Below are 21,691 nucleotides of genomic sequence, written 5' to 3' on the forward strand. Positions count from 1 at the left end.
AACGGCACGAGTGCATTCATTTTCCACAACCACTGCAGCAAAGAACCATGAAATGGGTGGTTTCAAACAATGTCTGGGCCGGGTGCCGTGGCTCACACCTAAATAATCTCAGGACTTTGGGAAGCTGAGGTGGGTGGATCACTTGAGGCCAGGAATTCGAGACCAGCCTGGCCAATATGGCAAAACCTCATCTCTACTAAAAATACAAAAATTAGCCATGCATGGTGGCAGGCACCTGTAGTCCCCACTTCTTGGGAGGCTGAAGCAAGAGAATGGCTTGAGCCTGGGAGGTGGATGTTGCAGTGAACTGAGATCGTGGCACTGCACTCCAGACTGGGCAACAGAGCAAGCCTCTGTCTAAAAAAAAAAAAAAAAAAAATTGTCTGGAGGCCAGAAGTCCAAAATCAATCAAAGGTCAGCAGGAGCATGCTCCTTCAGAGGTTCTAGGGGAGAATCCATTCCTTGCATCTTCCAGCTTATAGAGGCTACTAGAATTCCACAACTTCTGGCTGCATGATCCAATCTCTGCCTCTGTGATCACCTTGCCTCATCTTCTGTCTGGGTCTCCTCCTCTGGAGGAAGAATGTCAGGACTCTGAGCCAAAGCTAAGCCATCATATCCCCTGTGACCTGCATGTACACATCCAGATGGCCAGTTCCTGCCTTAACTGATGACATTATCTTGTGAAATTCCTTCTCCTTGCTCATCCTGGCTCAAAAGCTCCCCTACTGAGCACCTTGTGACCCCCACTCCTGCCTGCCAGAGAACAACCCCCCTTTCTCATTTACCTACCCAAATCCTATAAAATCGCCCCACACCATCTCCCTTCACTGACTCTCTTTTCGGACTCAGCCCACCTGAACCCAGGTGAAATAAACAGCTTTACTGCCCACACAAAGCCTGTTTGGTGGTCTCTTCACATGGATGCATGTGAAATTTGGTGCCATGACTCAGATTGGGGGACCTCCCTTGGGAGATCAATCCCCTGTCCTCCTGCTCTTTGCTCTGTGTGAAAGATCCACCTACGACCTCAGGTCCTCAGACTGACCAGCCCAAGAAACAACTCACCAATTTCAAATCTGGGAAGCAGCTTCTTTTTACTCTCTTCTCCAACCTCCCTCTCTATCCTTCAACCTCTTTCTCCTTTCAATCTTGGCACCACACTTCAATCTCTCCTTTCTCTTAATTTCAATTCCTTTCATTTTCCAGTAGAGACCAAGGAGACACGTTTTATCCGTGGACTCAAAACTCTGGTGCCGGTCACGGACTAGGGAAGGCAGCCTTCCCTCAGCATTTAATCATTGCAGGGACTCCCCTCTGATTATTCGCCCAGGTTTCAGAGGTGTCAGACCACGCAGGGATGCCTGCCTTGCTCCTTCAACCTTAGCAGCAAGTCCTGCTTTTCTGGGGGAGAAGCAAGAACCCCTCAACCCCATATCCTTCACCCTTAGCAGCAAGTCCCACTTTTCTAGGGGAGGCACAGGTACCCCGACCTCTTATCTCTGCACCCCGATCCCTTATTTCCATGCCCCGCCTCTTTTCTCTGTGCCCTGATCCCTTATTTCCACAACCTGACCTCCTATCTCTGCACCCCAACCCTTTATTTCTGTGCCCCAACCCATTTCCTGCTTTTCTGGAAGGCAAGACCACCCCACCCCTTCTCTTTGTGTCTCTACTCTCTCTTTTCTCTAGGCTTGCCTCCTTCACTATGGGCAAGCTTCCACCCTCCATTCCCCTTTCTTCTCCCTTAGCCTGTCTTCTTCAAAACCTAAAACCTCTTCAACTCACACCTGACCTAAAACCTAAATGCCTTATTTTCTTCTACATTGCCGCTTGAACCCAATACAAACTCAACAGTGGTTCCAAGTAGCCAGAAAATGGCAATTTCAATTTTTCCATCCTACAAGATCTAGATAATTCTTGTCATAAGATGGGCAAATGGTCTGAGGTGCCTGACGTCCAGGCATTCTTTTACACATTGGTCCCTCCCTAGACTCTGTTCCCAATGCAACTCATGCCAAATCTTCTTTCTTTCCCTCCCACCTGTCCCCTCAGTCCCAACTCCAAGTGTCAGTGAGTCTTTCTAATCTTCCTTTTCTACAGACCCATCTGACCTCTCCCCTCCTCGCCAGGCTGAGCTAGGTCCCAATTCTTCCTCAGCCTCTGCTCCTCCACCCTATAATCCTTTTATCACCTCCCCTCCTTACACTGGGTCCGGCTTACAGTTTCATTCCATGACTAGCCCTCCCCAACCTGCCCAGCAATTTACTCTTAAAAAGGTGGCTGGAGATAAAGGCATAGTCAAGGTTAATGCTCCTTTTTCTTTATCCCAAATCAGGTAAGATTTAGGCTCTTTTTCATCAAATATAAAAATCCACCCCAGTTCATGGCTCGTTTGGCAGCAACCCTGAGATGATTCACAGCCCTAGACCCTAAAAGGTCAAAAGGCCGTCTTATTCTCAATATACATTTTATTACCCAATCTGCTCCCGACATTAAATAAAACTCCAAAAATTAAATTCCGGCCCTCAAACCCCACAGCAGGACTTAATTAACCTCGCCTTCAAGGTGTACAATAATAGAGTAGAGGCAGCCAAGTAGCAACATATTTCTCAGTTGCAATTTCTTGCCTCCACTGTGAGACAAACCCCAGCCACATCTCCAGCACAAGAGTTTCCAAACGCCTAAAGCGCAGTGGCCAGGCATTCTTACAGAACCGCCTCTCCCAGGAGCTTGCTACAAGTGCCAGAAATCCGGCCACAAGGCCAAGGAATGCCTGCAGCCTGGGATTCCTCCTAAGCCATGTCCCATCTGTGTGGGACCCCACTAGAAATCGGACTTTTCGACTCACCTGGCAGCCACTCCTAGAGCCCCTGCAACTCCAGCCCAAGGCTCTCTGACTGACTCCTTCCCAGATCTTCTTGGCTTAGCAGCAGCAGACCGACACTGCCCGATCGATCACCTCGGAAGCCTACAGGACCATCACAGAGGCTCTAGGTTACTCTCACAGTGGAGCGTAAGTCCAACCCCTTCTTAATCAATACAGAGGCTACCCACTCCACATTACCTTCTTTTCAAGGGCCTGTTTCCCTTGCCTCCATAACTGTTGTGGGTATTGACGGCCAGGCTTCTAAACCTCTTAAAACAACCCAACTCTGGTGCCAACTTAGACAATACTCTTTTAAGCACTCCTTTTTAGTTATCCCCACCTGCCCAGTTCCCTTATTAGGCCGAGACACTTCAACTAAATTATCTGCTTCCTTGACTATTCCCGGACTACAGATACATCTCATTGCCACCCACCTTAACCCACAAGTAGAAGATACCTCTACTCCCTCCTTGGCGACCTATCATGCACTCCTTACCATCTCATTAAAACCTAATCACCCTTACCCTGCTCAATGCCAATATCTCATCCCACAGCATGCTTTGAAAGGATTAAAGTCTGTTATCACACATCTGCTACAGCATGGCCTTTTAAAGCCTATAAGCTCTCCTTACAATTTCCCCATCTTACCTGTCCTAAAACCAGACAAGCCTTACAAGTTAGTTCAGGATCTATGACTTATCAAATTGTTTTGCCTATCCACCCCAAGGTGCCAAACACATATACTCTCCTATCCTCAATTCCTCCTTCCACAACCCCTTATTCTGTTCTGGATCTCAAACATGCTTTCTTTACTATTCCTTTGCACCCCTCATCCCAGCCACTCTTCGCTTTCACTTGGACTGACCCTGACACCCATCAGGCTCAGCAAGTTACCTGGGCTGTACTGCCGCAAAGCTTCACAGACAGCCCCCATTACTTCAGTCAAGCCCAAATTTCTTCCTTATCTGTTACCTATCTCCGCATAATTCTCAGAAAAATCCACGTGCTCTCCCTGCCGATCGTGTGTGACTAATCTCTCAAACCCCAACCCCTTCTACAAAACAACAACTCCTTTCCTTCCTGGGCATGGTTGGATACTTTCATCTTTAGATATCTGGTTTTGCCATCCTAACAAAACCATTATATAAACTCACAAAAGGAAACCTAGCTGACCCCATAGATCCCAAATCCTCTCCCCACTCCTCTGTTCCTTGAAGACAGCTTTAAAGACTGTCCCCCGCCCCCAGTCTTGGTTCCCTGACCGGGAAGTGAGGTAATTGATGGAAAGTCGAGGCAGCCCGTTAGGTGGCTTAGGCCTGCCCTGTGGAGCATCCCTGCGGGGGACTCCGGCCAGCTTGAGAGACGCGGATCCTGAGAGCTCTCCCGGGTAGGCAACTGCCCCGGAGGAATGCCTCTTCAGAGCACTGTGTGGTAGGCCCCCATGGAAGATCAACACAGTGGCTGAACACAGGTAAGGAAGAGGCACTTGGAGTCTGGACATTTGAAACTTGGTAAAACTGGTCTTTGGAACTTGCCCACTCCATTTGAGTGGAAGCGTGGCCTGATCACCCACGGCTTGCCTGTACTGGCACTTTGGTTTGTGTTTTTGACTTGACTTGAATTGCTTGATACTTTGGTTTTGGATTGACCTGGCTTGGATTTCTGGATACTCTGATTTTGCTTTTGATTCTGGCTTGGTGAAAACTGAAAAAGTGTATGTGTGCCCTTTTGACCCATTATTTGTTCTGTGGTGTGAGCTTGGTGTTTTGTCTCGAGGAAACGTGGGTCAGATACAAAGTAAGCCTACTCCGCTAGGAGCTATGTTGAAAAATTTTAAGAAAGGATTTAATGGAGACTTTGGGGAACTTAGAACTTTGTGTGAAATAGATTGGCCAACATTAGAAGTAGGGTGGCCATCAGAAGGAAGCCTGGACAGGTCTCTTGTTTCTAAGGTATGGCACAAGGTAACTGGTAAGTCAGGACACTCAGACCAGTTTCCATACATAGACACTTGGTTACGGCTGATGCTAAATCCCCCACAGTGGCTAAGAGGGCAGGCAGCAGCAGTGCTAGTAGCAAAGTGACAGACAGCCAAGGAAGGATGCCTCTCCACCCACCGAGGGAAATCAACTCCTGAAGTTCTGTTCGACCCAACATCAGAAGATCCATTGCAGGAGATGGCACCAGTGATCCCAGTGGTGCCCTCTCCTTGCCAGGGAGGCAGGCTCCCCACTTTTGAGTCCACAGTGCTTGCGCCTCCACAAGACAAACATATCCCCAGGCCACCCAGAGTAGACAAGAGAGGAGGTGAGGACTCGGTAGAAACCCTCCCTTGGCAGCTCGTTTAAGACCAAAAACGGGGACACAAGTGCCCCTGAGAGAGCAGCGGTATACTGGGATAGATGAGGATGGTCACGTGGTGGGGAGGCATATTTTTGGGTACCAGCCCTTCACCTCTGCCCACCTTCTCATCTGGAAAAACAATACCCCGTCCTGTACCGAAAAGCCACAAGCTCTGATTGATTTGCTCCAAACTATTATGCAGACCCATAACCCCACCTGGGCTGATTGCCACCAGTTGCTCATGTTCCTCTTTAACACAGATGAAAGGCGGAGAGTGCTCCAAGCAGCAACTAAGTGGCCAGAGGAACATGTACCAGCTGATTATCAAAACCCCCAAGAGTATGGAAGGACCCAGTTACCAGGAACTGACCCCCAGTGAGACCCACATGAAAGAGAGGATATGCAAAGGCTAAACAGAGACAGGGAAGCTCTCTTGGAAGGATTAAAGAGGGGAGCCCAGAAGGCCACAAATGTTAACAAAGTCTCTGAGGTCATTCAGAGAAAAGAAGAAAGTCCAGCACAATTGTAGGAGACACTGTGTGACGCCTATTGTATGTATACTCCCTTTGATCCCGATAGCCCTGAAAATCAAGGCATGATTAACATGGCTTTAGTTAGTCAAAGCGCAGAAGACATTAAAAGAAAACTGCAGAAACAGGCTGAGTTTGCAGGGATGAACACATACAGTTATTAGAAATAGCTAACCAGGCGTTTGTAAACGGGGATGCAGTAAGCCATAAGGAAAACCACAGAGACAATGAACGTCAGGCCCAGCGAAACACCGACCTGTTAGCGGCAGCAATCAGAGGGGTCCCCCCAAAGAGGCAAGGGAAGGGGGGCCCCGGGAAGGAAACTCAGCCTGGCTGCCAGAGCTTGCAGCGTAATCAGTGTGCTTATTGTAAAGAAATAGGACATTGGAAAAACAAATGCCCTCAGCTAAAAAGAAAACCAGATGACTCAGAGCAGGAGGCCCCAGACAAGGATGAAGGGCCCTGCTCAACCTGGCAGAAGGGTTATTGGACTGAGGGGGACCGGGCTCAAGGACCCCCAAAGAGCCTATGGTCAGGATGACAGTTTGGGGTAAAGACATTGATTTTCTTGTAGATACCGGTGTTAAACATTCGATAGTAACCGCCCCGGCTGCCCCATTACCCAAAAAGTTTATTGACATCATCGGAGCCACGGGAGTTTCAGCAAAGCAAGCTTTCTGCTTGCATCGGACTTGTACTGTAGGAGGACATAAAGTGATTCAGCAGTTTTTGTACACACCTGACTGTCCCTTGCGCTTGTTGGGAAGGGACTTACTTAGCAAACTGAGAGCCACTATCTCTTTTACAGAGCATGGCTCTTTGCTGCTAAAGTCACCAAGAACGGGAGTCATTATGACCCTTACGGTCACCCGAGAGGAAGAATGGAGACTTTTCTTAACTGAGTGGGGCCAAGAGATAAGACCAGCTCTGGCTAAGCGGTGGCCAAGAGTGTGGGCGGAAGACAACCCTCCAGGGTTTGCAGTCAACCAAGCCCCCGTACTTATAGAAGTTAAGCCTAGGGCCCAGCCGGTTAGCAAAAACAGGAGCCGGTCCCCAGAGAAGCTCTTGAAGGTATCCAGGTCCATCTCAAGCACCTAAGAACTTTTGGAATTAGAGTTCCTTGTCAGTCTCCATAGAACACTCCCCTCCTGCCTGTTCCCAAGCCTAAGACCAAGGACTACTGGCCGGTACAGGATTTGTGCTTGGTTAATCAGGCTACAGTCACTTTACATCCAGCAGTATCTAACCCGTACACATTGCTGGGGTTGCTGCCAGCTGAGGACAGCTGCTTCACCTGCTTGGACCTGAAAGATGCTTTCTTTAGCATCAGATTAGCCCCTGAGAGGAAGAAGCTGTTTGCCTTTCAGTGGGAAGATCCGGAGTCAGGTGTCACTACTCAGTACACTTGGACCGGGTTTCCCCAAGGGTTCAAGAACTCCCCCACCATCTTCGGGGAGGCATTGCCTCGAGACCTCCAGAAGTCTCCCACCAGAGACCTAGACTGCGTGTTGCTCCAGTACGTTGAAGATCTTTTGCTGGGACACCCCACGGCAGTCGGGTGCACCAAAGGAACAGATGCTCTACTCCGGCACCTGGAGGACTGTGGGTATAAGATGTCCAAGAAAAAAGCTTAGATCTGCCGACAGCAGGTACATTACTTAGGATTTACTATCGGAAAGGGGGAGAGCAGCCTAAGATCAGAAAGAAAGCATGTCATTTGCGATCTACCGGAGCCTAAGACCAGAAGGCAGGTGAGAGAATTCTTAAGGGCTGTGGGGTTTTGCAGACTGTAGATCCCAAACTTTGCAGTATAAGCCAAGACTTTGTATGAGGTCACAAAGGGGGGGGGGGGGGGCGGAAACGTTTTGAATGGGGATCCCAGCACCAGCAAGCCTTTCATGAGATAAAGGAAAGATTTATATCAGCCCCAGCCCTGGGGCTACCCGATCTAACAAAGCCTTTTCTATCGTATGTGTCAGAGAGAGAAAAGATGGCAGTTGGAGTTTTAATCCAAACTGTGGGTCCCTGGCCAAGGCCGGTGGCCTACCCCTCCAAACAACTAGACGGGGTTTCTAAAGGATGGCCCCCGTGTTTAAGGGCCTTGGCAGCAACTGCCGTGCTAGTACAAGAAGCAGATAAGCTGACTCTTGGACAAAACCTGAACATAAAGGCCCCCCATGCTGTGGTGACTTTACGGAATACTAAAGGACACCATTGGCTAATGAATGCTAGACTCACCAAGTACCAAAGTTTGCTCTGTGAAAATCTCCATATAACCATTGAAGTTTGTAACACCCTGAACCCCGCTACCTTGCTCCCAGTATCCGAGAGCCCTGTCGAGCATGACTGTGTAGAAGTGTTGGACTCAGTTTACTCTAGCAGACCTAACCTCCAGGACCAGCCTTAGGCATCAGTAGACTAGGAACTATACGTGGCTGGGAGCAGCTTCATCCACCCACAAGGAGAGAGATGTGCAAGCTATGCGGTGGTAACTCTGGACACTGTTGCTGAAGCCAGATCGTTTCCCCAGGGCACTTCAGCTCAGAAAGCTGAACTCATTGCTTTCATTCGGGCCTTAGAACTCAGTGAAGCTAAGAATGTCAACATTTACACTGACTCTCAATATGCCTTTTCAACCCTTCAAGTGCATGGAACATTATATAAAGAAAAGGGCCTATTGAACTCTGGGGGAAAAGATATAAAACATCAAGAACAAATCTTGCAATTATTACAAGCAGTATGGAGACCCCACAAGGTGGCAGTTATGCATTGCAGAGGACAGCAGCGAGCTTCCACCTTGGTGGGTTTAGGGAATTCCCACGCTGACTTAGAGGCTCGAAAAGCAGCATCTGCCCCCTTCCGGACATCAGTCACAGCCCCCATGCTCCCTTCAAACATCTGATCTTGTACCTACTTATTCTACAGAAGAAAAGGACTTTCTCCAGGCTGAGAGAGCACAAGTGATGGAGGAAGGATGAATTCGGTTACCGGATGGGAGAGTAGCTGTGCCACAGCTGCTAGGAGCTGCAGTTGTACTGGCTGTGCATGAAACCACCCATCGAGGTCAGGAATCACTTGAAAAGTTGTTAGGCTGGTATTTCTACATCTCGCATTTGCCAGCTCTTGCCAAAACGGTGACGCAGTGGTGTGTTACCTGCCGACAGCATAATGCGAGGCAATGTCCAGCCGTTCCACCCGGCATACAAGCTTATGGAGCAGCCCCCTTTGAAGAGCTCCAGGTGGACTTCACAGAGATGCCAAAGTGTAGAGGTAACAAGTATTTACTAGTTCTTGGGTGTACCTACTCTGGGTAGGTGGAGGCTTATCCAACACGAACTGAGAAAGCTCGTGAAGTAACTCGTGTGCTTCTTCGAGATCTTATTCCTAGATTTGGACTGCCCTTATGGATCAGCTCAGATAATGGGTCGGCGTTTGTGGCTGACTTAGTACAGAAGGCGGCAAAGGTATTGGGGATCACACGGAAACTGCATGCTGCCTCCCAGCCTCAGAGTTCCGGAAAGGTGGAGCGAATGAATCAAACTATCAAAAATAGTTTAGGGAAAGTATGTCAGGAAACAGGATTAAAATGGATACAGGCTCTCCCTATGGTATTATTTAAAATTAGATGTACCCTTTCTAAAAGAACAGGATATTCCCCTTATGAAATATTATATCATAGGCCCCCTCCTATATTGCGGGGACTTCCAGGCACTCCCTGAGAGTTAGGTGAAATTGAGTTACAGCGACAGCTACAGGCTTTAGGGAAAATTACACAGACAATCTCAGCCTGGGTAAATGAGAGATGCCCTGTTAGCTTATTCTCCCCAGTTCACCCTTTCTCCCCAGATGATCGAGTGTGGATCAAGGACTGGAACGTAGCCTCTTTGTGTCCACGGTGGAAAGGACCCCAGACTGTCGTCCTGACCACTCCCACCGCTGTGAAGGTAGAAGGAATCCCAGCCTGGAACCACCACAGCTGTGTAAAACCTGCAGTGCCGGAAACCTGGGAGGCAAGACCAAGCCCAGACAACCCTTGCAGAGTGACACTGAAGAAGACGACAAGCCCTGCTCCAGTCACACCCGGAAGCTGACTGGTCCACGCATGGCCGAAGCATGAGGAAGCTCATCGTTAGATTCATTTTTCTTAAATTTTGGACTTATACAGTAAGGGCTTCAACTGACCTTACTCAAAATGGGGACTGTTCCCAGTGTATTCATCAGGTCACCGAAGTAGGACAGCAAATTAAAACAATCTTTCTGTTCTATAGTTATTATGAATGTATGGAAACATTAAAAGAAACTTGTTTGTGTAATGCCACTCAGTACAAGGTATGTAGCCCAAGAAATGACCGACCTGATGTGTGTTATGACCCATCTGAGCCCTCTGCAACCACTGTTTTTCAAATAAGAACTGGCCTTTTGCTAGGTGATACAAGTAAAATAATAACTAGAACAGAAGAAAAAGAAATCCCCAAGCAAATCATTTTAAGATTTGATGCTTGTGCAGCCATTAACAGTAAAAAGCTAGAAATAGGATGTGGTTCTCTTAACTGAGAAAGGAGCTAAAGAGTAGAAAATAAATATGTTTGTCATGAGTCAGGGGTTTGTAAAAATTGTGCCTATTGGACATGTGTTATTTAGGCTACTTAAAAAAAGAACAAAAAGGACTCGGTTTATCTTCAGAAGGGAGAAGCCAACCCCTCCTGTGCTGCCGGTCACTGTAACCCACTAGAACTAATAATTACCAATTCCCTAGATCCCCTTTGGAAAAAGGGAGAAAGTGTAACCCTGGGGATCAATAGGACAGGTTTAAACCCTCAAGTTGCCATTTTAATTAGAGGGGAGGTCCACAAGTGCTCTCCCAAACCAGTATTTCAAACCTTTTATGAGGAGCTGAATCTGCCAGCACCAGAACTTCTGAAAAAGACAAAAAAATTGTTTCTCCAATTAGCAGAAAATGTAATTTTCTTACTAAATGTTACTTCTTGTTATGTACGCGGAGGAACCACTATCGGAGACAGATGGCCTTGGGAAGCCCGAGAGTTGGTGCCTACTGATCCAGCTCCTGATATAATTCCAGTTCAGAAGGCCGAAGCTAGCAACTTCTAGGTCCTAAAAACCTCAATTATTAGACAATACTGTATAGCTGGAGAAGGGAAAGACGTTATCATCCCTGTAGGAAAGCTTAATTGTATAGGACAGAAGTTGTATAACAACACAACAAAGACAATTACTTAGTAGGACCTAAACCACACTGAAAAGAATCCATTTAGTAAATTTTCTAAATTAAAAACTGATTAGGCTCATCCAGAATCTCATCAGGACTGGACGGTTCCCGCTGGACTATACTAGATACGTAGGCACAGAGCCTACATTCGGTTACCTAATAAATGGGCAGGCAGTTGTGTTATTGGCACTATTAAGCCATCCTTTTTCTTATTACCCATAAAAATGGGTGAGCTACTAGGTTTCCCTCTCTACGCCGCCCGAGAAAAGAAAGGCATAGTTATAGGAAACTGGAAAGATAATGAGTGGCCCCCTGAAAGGATCATTCAGTATTATGGGCCTGCCACATGGTCACAAGACGGCTCATGGGGATACCGAACCCCCATCTACATGCTCAATTGGATCATACGGTTGCAGGCCATCTTACAAATAATTACTAATGAAACTGGCAGAGCTTTGACTGTTTTAGCTTGGAAAGAAACCCAAATGAGGAATGCTATCTATCAGAATAGACTGGCCTTAGACTACTTGCTAGTAGCTGAAGGAGGAGTTTGTGGAAAATTTAACTTAACCAATTGCTGCCTACAAATAAATGATCAAGGACAGGTGGTTAAAAACATAGTCAGGGACATGACAAAGGTGGCACACGTGCCTGTACAGGTTTGGCACGAGTTTAATCCTGAGTCTTTATTTGAAAAATGGTTTCAAGCTATAGGAGGATTTAAAACCCTCACTGTAGGTGTCTTGCTAGTGATAGGAAACTGCTTTCTGCTCCCCTGTGTATTACTCTTGCTTTTTCAAATGATAAAAGGTTTTGTAGCTACTTTGGTTCATCAGAAAACTTCAGCACAAGTGTGTTATATAAATCAGTATCGCTCTATCTCACAAAGAGACTCAAAAAGTAAAGATGAGAGTGAGAACTCCCACTAAAAAGTGAAAATGCTCAAAGGGGGGAAATATGGTATGAGACCACCACTTCTCCTGTTGTCCTTCCCAGTTTCTCCCCAACCTCCCCTTTTCCCTAGTTTGTAAGACAGCAAAAAATGGAGAAAGCAAAAAGTTGGAAAAAACAGAAGTAAAATAAATAGCTAGACGACCTTGGTGCCACCACCTGGCCCTGGTGGTTAAAATAACAATATTAACCCCTGACCAAAACTACTGGTGTTATCTGTAAATCCCAGACATTGTATGAGAAAGCACTGTAAAAACTTTTTGTTCTGTTAGCTGATGTATGTAGCCCCCAGTCACGTTCCTCAGGCTTACTTGATCTATTATGACTTTTTCACGTAGACCCCTTAGAGTTGTCAGCCCTTAAAAGGGCTAGGAATTTCTTTTTCAGGGAGCTCGGCTCTTAAGACACGAGTCTGCCGACGCTCCCGGCCAAATGAAAAAGCCTCTTCCTTCTTTTTTTTTTTTTTAATTTTCATTTTTATTTTTATTGATCATTCTTGGGTGTTTCTCACAGAGGGGGATTTGGCAGGGTCATAGGACAATAGTGGAGGGAAGGTCAGCAGATAAACAAGTGAACAAAGGTCTCTGGTTTTCCTAGGCAGAGGACCCTGAGGCCTTCTGCAGTGTTTGTGTCCCTGGGTACTTGAGATTAAGGAGTGGTGATGACTCTTAAGGAGCATGCTGCCTTCAAGCATCTGTTTAACAAAGCACATCTTGCACCGCCCTTAATCCATTTAACCCTGAGTGGACACAGCACATGTTTCAGAGAGCACAGGGTTGGGGGGTAAGGTCACAGATCAACAGGATCCCAAGGCAGAAGAATTTTTCTTAGTACAGTGCAGTGGCGTGATCTCGGCTCGCTACAACCTCCACCTCCCAGCCTCTTCCTTCTTTAATCCGGTGTCTGAGGAGTTTTGTCTGGAACTCGTCCTGCTACACTAGCTCTCCGTGACTCATCCCAACCCTTTTCATTACACACAGCCGAAGTGCAGCGCTGTGCAGTTGAAATTCTTACACAAGGACCAGGATCGCATCCTGTAGCCTTTTTGTCCAAACAACTTGACCTTATTGTTTTAGGTTGGCTGTTATGTCTCTGTGCAGCAGCTGCTGCCACCCTAATATTTTTAAAGGCCCTTAAAATCACAAACTATGCTAAACTCACTCTCTACAGCTCTCATAATTTCCAAAATGTATTTTCTTCCTCATACCTGCCACATATACATTCTGCTCCCCGGCTTCTTCTGCTGTACTCACTCTTTGTTGAGTCTACCAGAATTACCATTGTTCCTGGCCCGGACTTCAATCCGGCCTCCCCCATTATTCCTGATACCACACCTGACCCTCATGACTGCATCTCTCTGATCCACCTGACATTTACCCCATTTCCCCACATTTCCTTCTTCCCTATTTTTCACCCTGACCACACTTAGTTTATTGATGGCAGTTCCACCAGGCCTACTTGCCACACACCAGCAAAAGCAGACTATGCTATAGTACAAGCCACTAGCCCGCCTCTTAGAACCTCTCATTTCCTTTCCATCGTGGAAATCTATCCTCAAGGAAATAACTTCTCAGTGTTCCATCTGCTATTCTACTGCTCCTCAGGGATTCTTCAGGCCCCCTCCCTTCCCTACACATCAAGCTCAGGGATTTGCCCCCACCCAGGACTGGCAAATCAGCTTTACTCAACGTGCCCTGAGTCAGGAAACTAAAATACCTCTTGGTCTAGGTAGACACTTTCACTGGATAGGTAGAGGCCTTTCCCACAGGGTCTAAGAAGGCCACCAGGGTCATTTCTTCCCTTCTATCAAACATAATTCCTCAGTTTGGCCTTCCCACCTCTATACAGTCCGATAGCAGACCGGCCTTTATTAATCAAGTCAGCCAAGCATTTTTTCAGCCTCTTAGTGTTCAGTGAAACCTTTATATCCCTTACAGTCCTCAGTCTTCAGGAAAGGTAGAACAGACTAATGGTCTTTTAAAAACACACCTTACCAAGCTCAGCCACCAACTTAAAAAGGACTGGACAATACTTTTACCACTTTTCTTTCTCAGAATTCAGGCCTGTCCTCGGAATGATACAAGGTACAGCCCATTTGTTGCGGGAAGTCAGGGACCCCAAACGGAGGGACTGGCTGAAGCCATGGCAGAAGAACGTGGATTGTGAAGATTTTATTGACATTTATTAGTTCCCCAAATTAGTACTTTTTTAATTTCTTATGCCTGCCTTTACTGCAATCTCTAAACATAAATTGTAAAGATTTCATGGACACTTATCACTTCCCCAATCAATATCCTTGTGATTTCCTATGCCTGTCTTTGCTTTAATCTCTTAATCCTGTCAGCCGAGAAGGATGTATATCGTCTCAGGACCCTGTAATAATTGCGTTAACTACACAAATTGTACAGCATGTGTGTTTGAGCAATATGAAATGTGGGCATCCTGAAAAAAGAACAGGATAACCGCAATCGTTCAGGGAATAAGAGAGATAACCTTAAACTCTGACCGCTGGTGAGCCCGGCAGAACAGAGCCATATTTCTCTTCTTTCAAAAGCAAATGGGAGAAATATCACTGAATTCCTTTCTCAGCATGGAACGTCCCTGAGAAAGAGAATGCGCACCTAGGGGTAGATCTCTGAACTGGCCCCCCGGGGCGTACCTGTCTCTTATGGTTGAGATTGCAGAGGTGAAATAAACTCCAGTCTCCCATAGCGCTCCCAGGCTTATTAGGAAGAGGAAATTGCCGCCTAATAAACTTTGGTCAGACCGGTTGATCTCAAAACCCTGTCTCCTTATAAGATGTTATCAATGACAATGGTGCCAAAACTTCATTAGCAATTTTAATTTCACTTCGGTCCTGTGGTCCTGTGATCTCGCCCTGTCTCCATTTGCCTTGTGTTATTCTATTACCCTGTTAAGTACTTGATGTCTGTCACCCACACCTATTCGTATACTCCCTCCCCTTTTGAAACTCCCTAATAAAAACTTGCTGGTTTTTGTGGCTTGTGGGGCATCACGGATCCTACCAATGTGTGATGTCTCCCCCGGATGCCCAGCTTTAAAATTTCTCTCTTTTGTACTCTGTCCTTTTATTTCTCAAGCCAGTCGACGCTTAGGAAAATAGAAAAGAACCTACGTGATTATCGGGGCAGGTCCCCCGAAACCCATTGGATCTCCTGTATAGACGCTCCTTTTTGATAGGCTCCAGTCTCATTCCAGACACAAGACCAACTTGGACTCTGCCCCCAAAAAATTGTCATCCCTACTATCTTCTGTCTAGCCATACTCCTATTCACTGTTCTCAACTACTCATATATGCCCTGCTCTTGTTTACACTGGTGGTTTACACTGTTTCTCCAAGCCATCACAGCTGATATCTCCTGGTGCTATCCCCAAACCACCACGCTTAACTCTTAAATAATCTTTGCTGACAAGGCTATGCTGAACCTCCTTAGGCACTCTCTAATTAGATGTCCTAGGTCCTCCCAATTCTTAGTCCTTTAATACCTGTTTTTCTCCTTCTCTTATTCCGTTTAGTTTTTCAATTCATACAAAACTGTATCCAGGCCATCACCATAATTCTAAATGACAAAAGTTTCTTCTAACAACCCCACAATATCAGCCCTTACCACAAAACCTTCTTTCAGCTTAATCTCTCCTACTCTAGGTTCCCATGCCACCCCAATCCCGCTCGAAGCAGCCCTGAGAAACATCGCCCATTGTCTCTCCATACCACCCCCAAAGAATTTTCACCATCCCAATACTTTGCCACTATTTCATTTTATTTTTCTTATGAATATAAGAAGACAGGAACGACAGGCCTCTGAGCCCAAGCTAAGCCATCATATCCCCTGTGACCTGCATGTACACATCCAGATGGCCAGTTCCTGCCTTAATTGATGACATTCCACCACAAAATAAATGAAAATGGCTTGTTCCTGCCTTAACTGATGACATTATCTTGTGAAATTCCTTCTCCTTGCTCATCCTGGCTCAAAAGCTACCCTACTGAGCACCTTGTGACCCCCACTCCTGCCTGCCAGAGAACCCCCCTTTTTCCTTTACCTACCCAAATCCTATAAAATGGCCCCACCCCTATCTCCCTTCGCTGACTCTTTTTGGACTCAGCCCACCTGCATCCAGGTGAAATAAACAGCTTTATTGCTCACAAAAAGCCTGTTTTGTGGTCTCTTCACACGGACGCGCATGAAAAAGGGTGTCCTTTTTTTTTTTTTGAGATGAAGTTTCACTCTTGTTGACCAGGCTGGAGTGCAATGCCATGCCCTCAGCTCACTGCCACTTCCTCCTCCTGGGTTCAAGCAACTCTCTTGCCTCAGCCTCCCCAGTAGCTGGGATTGCAGGCATGCGCCAACATGCCCGGCTAATTTTGTATTTTTAGTAGAGATGGGGTTTCTCCATGTTGGTCAGGCTGGTCTCAAACTCCTGACCTGAGGTGATCCACCCGCCTCGGCCTCCCAAAGTGCTGGGATTACAGGCATGAGCCACTGCACCCGGACAAAAGTGTCCTCTTATAAGGACACTTGTCTTTAGATGTGCAGCTTACCTAAATTACTCCAGGATAATCTCGAGATTCTCAACTTAATTACATCTGCAAAGACCCTTTTTCCAAATAATGCCACCTCCACAGATTCTAGGCACAAGGATCTGGATATATCTTGTGCAAAGCCACCATTCAGCTCACTACACTAGAAAGAGGAAAAACAACGAAGTAACAAAAGGCGCAGAAGAAAGAACAGATGCAGCTTGTGTGGCAGTGGCCATCAAGGCAGGCTGGGGTAAAACTGTGTTAACAGAACCCCCAGATGGAACTCAAGTGTGGCCGTCTACTCCCAGCTACTCACAGTGAACGTTTCTGTTTCTGACAGCAGAATAAGAGAAGGGGTGGGAAGAGAGATAGCCCATTCTCTGTTGGCCTAATTCCTAAGGAATTGTGCCTCTGCCTTCGGGTCATTCTCAAGTCTTGTTCAAGGATAAAATGATTTATTGATGGCCATAAAAAGCAATGCCAACAGAAGCAGCCTCAACATTTTTCATTTGTACTTACACATGAGCGAGAGCAGTTTAGGGAAACGGGTGTCTTCAGATTCTGTTTTCTCCATCTAGAAAAGGGCTGCCTTCGTGGAATGCTGGTCCTGGGGAGAAGCCTCATTTCTATAGCAGGAATTGATAGAGTTTTAAATTCCGATTGGTACACGGAGCTACCCGTCCTCATTTCAAGCACTTCTGGTTTGTTCTGGGTTCAGTGGGTGAGCAATGAGTAGAACTCTGGGGAGGAGGATTTGGAGTGAGCGTGGTTTTGATCCCCAGAGGGAGCTGTTTTTCCATCAATGTCTTGACTGTGATTCAGAATAGGCTTCTCCGCTCAAGATGGGATTACTGGGCTGATTTAAGGCAGGTGATTGACTTGATTTGGTGGCTACTTTTATACTAGCTGGTTAACGAGCTGTTTTCGTCATTAGTTTCAGGCATATGAGCGTAATGAAGCATTGGACCTCCCAAATTACAAGGAAAATACAGATATAGCTTATGTGGTAGGTTCAAAGGAGTTAGTGAACAAACACAGTAGGGACACAAATTATTGTTAAAGACATGAATGTATGAAAGTGTATCTATGTCCAAATGGACTCTCTGCAGGCATACTGTTCCACCTGAAAAATAGTAGATCAAAATTCAGCAAATGCTTGGACAGGGGATACTCTCAGAAGTATTCTGACTAAATAGCATGGTTTATTTTCATATCACTAAAGTAATTTCTTCTCAAATTGACTCTGGACTAAATCTTATGATACCTACTTGTTCCGATTGTACTTAGCCACCTGCAAATAAGGTGGGGGCAGTGGTAAGAGGAGCTGTTGAATGAAACTAAACATTTGTTGGATGCCTGCTGAAGATAAAGCCCTATGCTTTGTGCCAGGGAGATTCCAGAGTAAATGAGGCACAGACCGACTCTCAGGAATCTTTTGCAAACTAATGGAGAAAACACATCTGCAGGCAATGACTTATGGTATAAGAGGAAATGGGGCCAGGTACGGTGACTCACACCTGTAATCCCAGCACTTTGGGAGGCAGAGGTAGGTGGATCACTTGCGGTTAGGAGTTCAAGACCAGCCTGGCCAACATGGCGAAACCCTGTCTCTACTAAAAGTACAAAAAAAAAAAAAAAAGAGAGAGCCAGGCTTGATGATGTGCACCTGCAACCCCAGCTACGTGGGAGGCTGAGGCACAAGAATCACTTAAACCTGGGAGGTGGAGACTGTAGTGAGCCGAGATCCCACCACTGCACTCCAGCCTAGAAGACAGAGCAAGACTCTGTCAAAAAAAAAAAAAAAAAGGAAATAAGATTGGTGTTGAATGGGAAATCTAAGCAGGATGGAATGACAGGAGAGCGCCCACTTGCCCAGCTCCAATAACACTTTTGACAGCCATGACAATATTGCAGGGACACCCATTCCTCATGGTATCTGAAGTCCCATGAAAGATTGAGTCTGGAGGCTGGTTCAGTCTTGACTTTAAGATAAGGGGATACAAGGAATGATTTTCATCTATCCCAAGCCAATTGTCCAGCCAAAAATCTAGGTCTGAGATGATGAGAAAAAGCAAGTCATCAACCATGTCAGCCATTTCATCATCATCACCATCATCATCATCCTCATCATCATCATCAAAAACAAAAGACAGACCTGTAACCGTCTTGTGTGCCTGGCTCTCATCTTAGTTCAAAATATAGAAGTAAATTCTATGGCCAGCGAACAATGACCAAAATAGCTATCACTCTTGTCTGCCACCATGTAAGACATTCCTTTTGCCTTCCACCATGATTTCGAGACTTCTTCAGCCACATGGAACTGTGAGCCCATTAAACCTCTTTTTCTTTATAAATTACCCAGTCTTGAGTAATAAAATAGTGGTTTGCCCACAACATCAATGAACGATGCTGTTACCTGTTCCAAACACATATCATTTAAGAGGTTTGGATAAACAACAACCTAAAATAAATAAGCACTAAGCAAACTCAGGGCTACATAATCCCTGTGGTGAGGTAACTCACAATGGGTACAACTGGGACACTTTACCGTTAAATCACCTCTATCTACACGTGCCCAAGCAGTGAGATACTTGGTTTTAATCCTAAAAAATCATGGTGCACATTTACTCCTGCCTTCCAACTGGGCTCTAACGTCACCTCCTCAGAGAAGTCCGCTTTTCTGTGCTTCCACTCTGCTTTTTTTCAGCATTTAGTAGAGCATCAGTCACCATCCATATCTGGGAACAATGATTGTAAGTAACAGAAACCCATTTGCATGAACTTGAGGACAAGGAACACACCTTATCTCTAACAGGCAAACTCATGGGCACAAGAAACAAATGAGAGGCCATGAGAGAATGGAAACTGCAGTTACAGAAACCAAAATTCCTCTTTCTTGCTCTCAGAAGCCCATGGTCTCTTTTTTTTTCTTTTTTTCTTTTTTTTTTTTTTTTTTTTTTTTGAGACGCAGTCTCGCTCTGTCGCTCAGGCTGGAGTGCAGTGGTGCAATCTCAGTTCACTGCAAGCTGCACCTCCTGAGGTTAACGCCATTCTCCCACCTCAGCCTCCCAATTAGCTGGGGCTACAGGCACCCGCCACCACACCCAGCTAATTTTTGTATTTTTAGTAGAGATGGGCTTTCACCGTGTGAGCCAGGATGGTCTCGATCTCCTGACCTTGTGATCTGGCCATCCTGGTCTCCCAAAGTGCTGGGATTACAGGCGTGAACCACCGCACCTGGAAGCCCATGGTCTTTCTTATCAGCCCTGTGGACTTTCTTATCTCTTCTTCTCACTCACAACCAATTTTCCCTTTTTGCTGGTGGCCCATCATGGCAGCCAGCAGAGCCCACCGCCAGCTGATCAGTCAGTTACTGGATATCTTGGAGAGGGAGGGAGGGAGGGAGGGAGAGAGGGAGAGGGAGAGAGAGAGAGAGAGAGAGAATGACAATTGGGCTTCTGGCCAACCAATTGAGTATAGGAAGGGGAAGTACCATGGTACAAATATGGCTCCAAGACCTGCTTTCCATCATGGCCAGTGAATAGGGAAATTGAGGGAAGGTACCTGCAGACACAGCAGACATCTCAGAACATGCTCTCTGTTCTTAGTTCTCTCTCCTGCCTTCTCCTAGATTGTAAATATCACAAGACAATCTAGGATAGTACCTGGCTCAAAATATTTGAGAAAGAGGAAAAGGAAGACATTGCATCAAACTGTAAACTACATGGTTTCCTAAATTCACTCTGCAAGTTTTTGGGTTTTTTTGTTTTTTGAGACAGAGTCTCGCTCTGCTGCCCAGGCTGGAGTGCAATGGCATAATCTTGGCTCACTGCAACCTCCACCTCCCAGGTTCAAGCAAATCCCCTGCCTCAGCCTCCTGAGTAGCTGGGATTACAGGCACACACAGCTATACCAGTTAATTTTTGTATTTTTAGTAGAGACGGGGTTTCAGCATGTTGGCCAGGCTGGTCTCGAACTCGACCTCATGATCCACCCACCTCGGCTGCCCAAAGTGCTGGGATTACAGGTGTGGGCCACCACACCTGGCCGACTCTGCAAGTATTTAAGTGAATGAATGTCAGTCCCTGAGAATCAGAATTTCTTCTGATTTAACGGCATTAAATCTCCGTTAGGTTTAATCCTGGTCAGCAGCTGTGGGGTGTCCTGGGTTTGGGATCAGTGGGATGAGGAACAAGCAGGTTCTCCAAAGCACCACTCAGGGAGGGGAGGTGTTAACTAGGCCAAAGATGATGGGTGGGGTATATGCCTGGGTTTCAAACAGCTTATGCCAGGCCTAAAAAACGACGCTGAGGAAGAAACTGTGTTAAGCAAATTGATGACACAATGGAGGAGGTCAAAAAGTTTAATATTGCTAAGAAGATACAAATATTGATCATGCAATATGTTATTGTTATCACACCATCTCCTGCTACACGCCAGCTTTCCTTTACAATGAGATACAAGAGATTTGTGGATCTGACCTAACCCTCCAAATTATAAGGTCCCTGAGAGTGGGCTCATGACATTCATCTTTAATAAATGTGGCATAAAGGTTAATGCAGGCTGCCATGTGACCCAATGCCAGTTTGATGCTGCATTCAAAGAACCATCATTCCAGCATGCAGCACACTTAAAGGCAATTGAAATGTTTACCGCCGTCCCTCAAGACAAACACCAAATAAAAATTATTTTCAAAATGCATAGCAACACTTCTTAAAATCTTATTTTCCCATCTCTTTCTCTCTCTCTACCACATTCCCAGGAGTTTCCCAGGAGCAAAACTGTCATAAAGACCCAGGAGCAAAATGATTAGTGACTTCACGATATCTGATTCTGATTTAGTTGGTTTAGAGTGGTGTCCGGGCATACGTATTTTTTTAAAATCTTTTTAGGCACAGTGGCACACACCTGTAGTCTCAGCTACTCAGGAGGCTGAGGCAGAAGAATCACCTGAGCCCAGGAATTTGAGTCCAGCCTGGGCAACGTAGCAAGACCCTGTCTCTGAAAAAAAAGAAAAAAAAAGCAAAAACAAATCTCTCTCAGCTTCAGTCAGGGTTGATAACTAGTTGATCAAAAAATTGTGGTAACCATCCTTCACAATGGACCTTAATATTCCCACCTCCTGGTGTTATTCATTGTGGAATCTGTCTTATCTAGTCCTCAATTGGGTCTGGTATCCAGGCTTCACCTTGAGAGTCTAGTCCCACCTCCTACCCCACACATGG

General features: G+C 46.1%; 2 protein-coding genes across 18 annotated transcripts in view; one reads left to right on the forward strand and one right to left on the reverse strand.

Annotated features, from left to right (window-relative positions):
- Positions 1-14,988, forward strand: part of LOC134810661 (ectonucleotide pyrophosphatase/phosphodiesterase family member 7-like) — a 33,710-nt gene extending 18,722 nt beyond the window's left edge. The window contains exon 2 of one of the 3 annotated variants that reach the window (XM_063816136.1): positions 13,975-14,988. In XM_063816136.1, coding sequence (XP_063672206.1) covers positions 13,975-14,108 — 134 coding nt within the window. In that variant the 3' untranslated portion in view covers positions 14,109-14,988. Of the gene's footprint in view, positions 1-6,550; positions 7,585-9,588; positions 9,934-13,974 lie in introns of those variants that run through there. The other 2 variants (XM_063816134.1, XM_063816135.1) reach the window with 2 other exon arrangements.
- LOC112207929 (putative glycosyltransferase ALG1L2) overlaps positions 1-21,691 on the reverse strand; it is a 205,815-nt gene that overhangs the window by 70,245 nt on the left and 113,879 nt on the right. For 6 of the 15 annotated variants that reach the window (XR_010159166.1, XR_010159162.1, XR_010159168.1 and 3 more), the window contains exon 4: positions 16,986-21,467. The exons of 8 other annotated variants lie outside the window; for them this stretch is intronic. The gene's annotated coding sequence lies outside the window, so the exon portion shown is untranslated. Of the gene's footprint in view, positions 1-2,851; positions 2,972-16,985; positions 21,468-21,691 lie in introns of all 15 variants that reach the window. One more of the 15 variants, XR_010159165.1, reaches the window with a different exon arrangement.

Source organism: Pan troglodytes, chromosome 7 (genome assembly GCF_028858775.2).
Source record: "Pan troglodytes isolate AG18354 chromosome 7, NHGRI_mPanTro3-v2.0_pri, whole genome shotgun sequence".
NCBI lineage: Eukaryota > Metazoa > Chordata > Mammalia > Primates > Hominidae > Pan > Pan troglodytes.